This window comes from Spodoptera frugiperda, chromosome 28, assembly GCF_023101765.2.
Source record: "Spodoptera frugiperda isolate SF20-4 chromosome 28, AGI-APGP_CSIRO_Sfru_2.0, whole genome shotgun sequence".
NCBI lineage: Eukaryota > Metazoa > Arthropoda > Insecta > Lepidoptera > Noctuidae > Spodoptera > Spodoptera frugiperda.
Window position 1 is genome coordinate 7,794,442 of NC_064239.1, and position 7,494 is coordinate 7,801,935.

At 35.3% G+C, this 7,494-nt stretch overlaps 2 protein-coding genes across 3 annotated transcripts; one reads left to right on the plus strand and one right to left on the minus strand.

Moving 5' to 3' along the window:
• Window positions 1–2,041: 2,041 nt before the first annotated feature.
• LOC118282119 (60S ribosomal protein L9-like) lies at window positions 2,042–4,592 on the minus strand. 2 transcript variants are annotated; one of them, XM_035603048.2, is made up of 3 exons: window positions 4,448–4,592; window positions 3,986–4,234; window positions 2,042–2,402 (listed from the first exon to the last, which is right to left on the minus strand). In XM_035603048.2, exons 2-3 carry the CDS (start codon window positions 4,224–4,226, stop codon window positions 2,071–2,073), a joined length of 573 nt encoding a protein of 190 aa, XP_035458941.1. In that variant the 5' UTR covers window positions 4,227–4,234; window positions 4,448–4,592; the 3' UTR covers window positions 2,042–2,070. The 2 variants fall into 2 exon arrangements, with proteins under 2 accessions (XP_035458941.1, XP_035458942.1); XM_035603049.2 differs by having other exon boundaries at window positions 4,444–4,467.
• A 396-nt stretch (window positions 4,593–4,988) lies between these two features.
• On the plus strand, window positions 4,989–7,198 carry LOC118282116 (39S ribosomal protein L46, mitochondrial). The gene is made up of 6 exons (XM_035603044.2): window positions 4,989–5,127; window positions 5,203–5,374; window positions 5,445–5,578; window positions 5,861–6,003; window positions 6,433–6,558; window positions 6,995–7,198. Exons 1-6 carry the CDS (start codon window positions 5,070–5,072, stop codon window positions 7,136–7,138), a joined length of 777 nt encoding a protein of 258 aa, XP_035458937.2. The 5' UTR covers window positions 4,989–5,069; the 3' UTR covers window positions 7,139–7,198.
• The last annotated feature ends 296 nt before the right edge of the window (window positions 7,199–7,494 follow it).

The following is a 7,494-nucleotide window of genomic DNA, read 5'->3' on the forward strand; positions in this document are numbered from 1 at the left end:
TGCAATAAATTGCCTTCTCACAAAGGGAAGGTCAGTTTACTTTGCAGCTTTTACCAACGTCATATAAATGTTGATCTCTTTATTTGTAAGTTAAATTAAAGTGAAGTAATAATATTTCATATTTTCCAAACTAAATAAAAATCATTGTTTGTAAAATGTCCAATTTAATTAATAAATTTTGATTACTTTTAAGTATAGTATTTTTTGATGGCCAGAACTGGCACACGACCGTGGCCAGAAATGGCACGAATCTGGCCAAAAATGGCACAAACTCCCTTTTTTTTTTCTTTTTTATACACTTATTTTTCTATTGGACGTTCTTTAAAAAAGGGGTTTTCTTAGGCAAGTTTAATACATGTTAAATGACTTTTTACAAGAAATATGTTCGTGATAACAAAAACTATAAGTTAAGAAAGCCTCAAAGACGACAAAATTCTTAAAGTGGCCACAACCGGGTCACTTACGATACGTGCGATACGTACGATGCGTGCGATACGTACGATGCGTGCGATACGTACGATGCGTGCGATACGTACGATGCGTGCGATACGTACGATGCGTGCGATACGTACGATGCGTGCGATACGTAGATGCGTGCGATACGTACGATGCGTGCGATACGTACGATGCGTGCGATACGTACGATGCGTGCGATACGTACGATGCGTGCGATACGTACGATGCGTGCGATACGTACGATGCGTGCGATACGTACGATGCGTGCGATACGTACGATGCGTGCGATACGTACGATGCGTGCGATACGTACGATGCGTGCGATACGTACGATGCGTGCGATACGTACGATGCGTGCGATACGTACGATGCGTGCGATACGTACGATGCGTGCGATACGTACGATGCGTGCGATACGTACGATGCGTGCGATACGTACGATGCGTGCGATACGTACGATGCGTGCGATACGTACGATGCGTGCGATACGTACGATGCGTGCGATACGTACGATGCGTGCGATACGTACGATACGGACCTTACTCTGCCATCTCAGTTCGTTTTATGTGAGCGTAGCGTATTGTACATTGTAGTACCAAACACCACCATTTATCCAAGCTAGAGTATTTATATCCGAAAGTTACATTGGGACTAACTAGATTTGTTCTAGGTCTCATTAGGTTAGGTAGGTGCATACTTATTAGACAAAATACACAAATATTAGTGATGGTGGCTCCATTTTATATCGAAATCAAAACTAATATTTTGGCTGATAGTCCACTGAAATGTTAATTACATGAGGTTTGGAATTTTTAGAGGACGCGATTTTGTTTTGGATGTTGGTACATGCCTTTTATTTTAGCTAGGTAATCCGCAGTGTTTCATAAACTTCAGGACGGATGTAAAAAAAAAATTGCGAAATCTAGAGGTAATCGAATTATCAAATAGAATCGAAAATACTAAAACCAATTATAATGTCGATTTAAATCGATCTATTTTCTTTATGATAACTTTGTAATTTTACGCCATTAAAATATGGATTCAATCAGCTCGCTGATAATAATTTATTATGATGTACTTTTTAATAATTAGGATAAAAATATATATTTTCAAAAAAATTTTAATCTTCTAAGATGTAATAGAAACTGCGTACCTATTTATTCTAGCGTTTCCTTTCAATCAATCTGTAAAAATGTGGAATAACGATGTCACTTTTTGGGTTTATAAAACACTGTACCCTGGTCCCTCGGTCATCAATACGCAACTGGGTGAGTATAAACTGGCTGTTGAATCTACGAAAAGATCATTCAAAGCAAGACCATAATAAATTGGTAAAAGATGGCCGGTGTGGCGACCGAACCCCACAAAGTTGAGGTGAAGCTTCTATTCATCTAAAAATTGTAACATTTAAACAATTGACTATGAAGCCTTTTTAAAACCCTATTAGTTCATATGTGAATATGGAACTGGTGTATTCAGTATTTTTATTAGGTGTATTTTGCAAAAATCACTACTTTTGAGTCAACATATGAAATCAACTCTTATACTAATGTGGTAAAATAACTTGGGATATAAATAAAACTAATTTCTTCAAATTAAAATTATTTTATGTCCTTAAATCTCATCCACTTCAACAGTTGTTTTCTCAGACACATAGAGACCGTCTAAGAACTTTCTGATGTCCTTGTTTTTCACTGTGGTTGATTGTTGGATAAGAGCCGCAGAGCTCGACACATCCTCCAGGGAGTTGCCTTCAATGATCAGCTCATCCTTCTGTTTGGGCGAGTTGACGACGGTCACACCGGGTGCCATCTTTACCCTCCTGATGTATTTCTCACCAAGGAAATTACGGATCTCAATGACGGAGTTGCCCTCAGTTGTGACACAGTTGATGGGGAAATGGGCGTATACGGAACGCATTTTGTACTGGAATCCCTTGGTTACACCTGAAATGTGAATAAATATATTGGTTAATATAGGTTATAATTAATGGCAAGTTTATTGGCATGGCAGTGAGATCAAGTAGTCTGTTGTTTAATAGAGAATTTACTAATATAAAACCATTCAGTTTTGATGGTTAGCAATTGGACAAATTTGTTACATTAGCAGTCCTTATGAGAGCACAAAAATGATGGTCATCATTAGGGTTAAGTTCAGCACTCATTTATAACCAAAGTGTGATAGACAAAGCTGTATTACATATGGCAAACAATGCAAGTGCCTAGGCCACCAGGTTACTAAGGTGTGCCGTGACCCAGACATGACTATCTATCCATAGAGAGACGAAGGTGGCAAAAGCACCTTAGAGGTAATTATGAGGAGCTTGACTGGGGTGGACGGATGACCTCTATATTTAATTAGCTTCTGCTGATAGATTAATATGATTCTGAAGGTATAGGGGATAAAACTATCAAGACTATTATACTCTGGGCTTGATATTGGTGCTTCTTGACTGATGCAGGTGTGGAGAGCAATGTGTCACTGATCCAACTACATAGTCAAGCATTAAGTTTGTTAAAAGGATAAAGAACATGCAGTGAACAAAAAACCGTCAGTCCAACTATTTTGCATTTTAAAATGTGAATCAAGAATTGTATCTGGTACTAATGATATTTCAAATCATTGGAGAAGAAATAATATTACAGTAGAACTGCAATTATCCGAATTAATGGGGACCGGGACCCATTCGGATAATCAAATATTCGGATAATCGGATTTTTTCAAAAAAATTGCCATTGAAGAGAATAAAAGCTACGTTTTGATATTGCACTATTTTTTTATTGAATTAAATTGCAGGGGAAGTCAGCGTAGGCACAACGGCAAGTTAAGACAAGTCAAGTCAAGACTTGACAAACACTGGCTTAAAAGGGGGGGGAGAATAATAGCGCACTTAGACTTTTTTTGACAATTTTTGTGATTCGGATAATCGGCGATTCGGATAGTCGGAGTTCGGATAATTGGAGTTCTACTGTAGTTAACTAAATTAGTACATACCAAATAGACACATGTTTTTAATAAGCAAGAATTCAATCATAATAAGTATTTCAAAGTTAAGGTTAGTCCCAACAAGTATTATTAAAAAAAACCGTTTGATACATTGCACAGAACTGAATTTAAATTCTGTAGCAAGTGTGCTATGCACAACTGAACCTAGTAAATATAATTAAAAAATATTTTAATCACTTTCTTAACCCTCCAATGTGGAAATAAATTTTAAGTTGATAAATATTACTTTAATAAATAATACAGGTCAGCGAGTAATCTTAGAAACTTAACTCAGCCTAGTCAAGTCTCTGAGCAATATTAGTCTCTAAGCATTAAACATTTTTTCACAACTGACACCACACTAACAAAGCCATAACTTGAAACCTACAATAACCCATGGCAAAAGCATGTAAAGGCATGCACAATTAGGAATCTTAGAGAATTTTAAGAAATTGTAGTCACTCTGCCATTAAGTTTGAATTTTCAGGTTATAACAGTGTTCATGAGAACAACAACATAGAACAAAATATAATAAACAATTTACCTTTGATCATGTTCTCAACGTGTGAGCAGACAGTCCTGACGGCGGCGAGTTCCTTCTTGGAGCCAAACCATTTTTCTACCTTCAGGACTCGCGGGTTCACCATGCGAATGTCAACAGCCAAGTGCTTGAAGTTCCTTTTCAAAACTCCGCGCGGTCCTTTCACTGTCACCAACCGCGATTTAACGTGTACAGTGAGCCCCTCGGGGATCTTCACTTTTTGATTCGCAACTATTTGCTTCATGGTCAAGCCTAAAACGATAATAAATATGGTTACAGAACTTAACCTGTTTGTAGTAACACTTGTCAACTCGGGAGGGTATGTTTTATGTTTAGTAAATGAAATATAGTTTACAACTGATCCTATATGTTATTCCTCATGTAAATCAATCACTATCACATCGATATATTAAATACTTTAAAGGATTTTCATGGATTTTTGTAATTACAAACATATTCACCTACTTTCTTTGACACAAGAGCCGGAAAAGGCAGAATCGCCAAAAAGGTGTTGCTAGTATACAAATTTGACAGATGTCACACTACGCGTATTCTCAGTTATCTGAAAAATATTACTAAGTGTGATAAAACAAATAATAAAACAAACTATTTCACAAATGATATTTTTCATAGTTTTTATTATACTAATTTATTATGGCATCGTTTTTAAATGCAATCAATTAATTAAATGTTATGCAACAATTTTTATACCAGTAGAGCTGCTGAAAAACTTTATTACATTATCCTAGATATACTTTTTTACTACGAATGAAACTAGATTCTATATTACATGCTTTTTATTAACACCACTAACAACACAAAATCACTAGCGCATTTTTATGTCCCCCAGAAAAAATATTTACTCATGCATTTATATCCCTGCGTTTAGTACAACATTGCGAACGAGAATATCAGTAACTAAATAATGTCACTGTCAAAAATGTTACTGTCATTTGTCATCGGTTTTCACTGTCATGTGTCAGTTGCGGGAATCTAGAAGTTAGAAAAATATAAAATACAGATTATTGTATAAAAAACAAGATTATTAAATGAAAATAGATATAAAATACATTTAACTTTGTTAACAATGTTTAAATCGTTTATTCAAGCAGAGGTGACGCTATGCCGGAAGATCTTTGTAAGAAGTAAGTCGGTTTTAGGTTATTTTCTTAACTGGTACAGGATCAGGTGATTAACAGTTTAAATTTAATTATTTACAGGTCTTAACACTAGATCACCATGGGATATTGTGACAGGAGTTTGTGTGGAGAGGCTGCCAGTGGTTACTCCACCTTTGAACGAAATGCAAAAGAAATTTATGGCTCTTCAAAGTACCTTGGAAATTGAGAAGAGTATGAAGTCAGATCATGAAATTCGACATGAAAGCGATAAGTAAGTGTTCTCTTATTAAAAGAAACCTACATTATCATGTATTGTTGCATTAACAATGTTTATTTTTAAGAATCCAAGCTGAACTGCTAAAGAAGGAGTCAGCTGATGTGGATGTGGATGCAGTGAGTAAAATCACTGCTCAGGACTTTGAGGATGCTTCTAATGAAGAGCTGGCTCAGTTCAAATTCGCTAGTATAGAGACAGGTAAATGTTTTAACAAATAAAAATACAAGTTAAAAATTAAAAATTCCAAATGAATCATACATTATAAACTAGATTTTATTTATTTTGAAATTATACTAGCTTCTACCTGTGACTTTGTATGCACAATCAGATTTTTCCCATTCCTGTAGAAAATCCTTGCATAAAAAGTATCCTATATCCATTGCTTAGTTCTAAGTTACATTTCCACCAATTTGGGGCCAAATCAATTTAGCCTAACAAAATATTCATTTATGTATATTTGTATAAACTTATTAAATCCAGATGCTGACAAAAAAGGTGACAAAACATCAACGGAAAGATGCCTCCAAAGACACCTGGTGCTGGTGACACCTATCAAACTAGGCTCTGATACCAAAACATTACTACCTCAAGGATTGTTGAAGGAAGGAGAGACTTTAAGACAGGTATAAGCCATAAAATTTTAAAAAAAAGTTATAGTTATAGTTATAATAAAGTTATATATACATCAGATGATCAGAATATTGCCAAAAATGTGCCTACCCATTTAAAGCCCAGTTCTCACTACAAGTGGAACAGATCCAATAAGGACTGTTAAATTAGCAAACACAAACTGTATATTTGTATTTCCATCCCCAAATTGTCAGACAGAACAAGCCGAGCTTGTAGAAAGAGTAGAAATTCACTTGCTGGGTAAATTAAATTACTGACTCTTTGTTCATGGGAATATAAACCTATTTATTATAAAAGGAATGCATTTTGCTTAAGCATTTCTCAATCATTACCCTTTCACGGTGAAAACCAAGCTTTCAATAAATTCAATTCCAGTGTTAACAATTAGGCTTAGGTACTTAATGTAAAACTTAATGTTTCAGACTGCTGAAAGAATAGTGAAGGAGCAGTGTGGTCCTGAACTGAATGTGCAGTTTCTGTCAAATGCACCTTGTGGGTTCTATAAGTACAAATATCCTTCTGAAGTCAATGGGAAAATAGGTGCTAAAGTAAGTATGAGGCAAATTAAGATTTTAATTTATATAAAAGAATTTTACTCTCATACATACATACAGCATATGTGTAAAAAACAATACCCTTCCTACGGTTGGGTAAAAAATTGAGGGTCATAAGAGTATTCTTAGTTTACCTAGGCTGCATTCCTAAACTGCAAAATTGCAAAATCGAAAATCTCTGTAACATTCATGCCAACATTTGCTTGTGACATTGAAAAATAATGTTTCTGTATGTATTGAACTGTTTCTTATAGGAATTGAATCAGCAACATATTGCTTACTTGTATTTCGCCCAGGTTCTGCTACATTTATCCAATAGGGGTAGTCAGAGACCATAGAGTACCATATAATATGATTCTCACATACTTTAGCTTTTACCACATTATACATACTAATACTACTACTTCTAATATATTTTCTTCTATTTCAGGTATTCTTCTACTACGCTAATTACAAAAGTGGAAAGCTAAACAAGACTAAAGGCAACTGGTTAACTCGCAATGAACTACAAGACATCTTGCCGGACAGATATAGCAAGTCTGTCAAGGAGTTTCTAATAGAAGAGACATATTGATAGTTTTATATATAGAATAGCATTTTTGTAGTAATAAATAAAATATACCTTTATAATGTTGATTGTTGTTTTATTAGAATTTAACTACAAAGTAACATCACGTCTTTTAATCCTCGAAGTGTTAGGGTGCTTTTCCACCAGACATGTGCTATGCTACGTTGCTGTGGCTTTTATCAATCATATTCATTGGAACACAGAGTTTAGCACTGGTGGAAACTGTCACATAGTTTCACAGCTTAGCTAACATCTTCGTAGCATAGCTACATAACACATCTCTGGTGGAAAAGTACCCTTAGGCAGAGACGCGTATAATTATACAACGTAAGAGAGAGCCCATTGCAATACCGAGAACAATA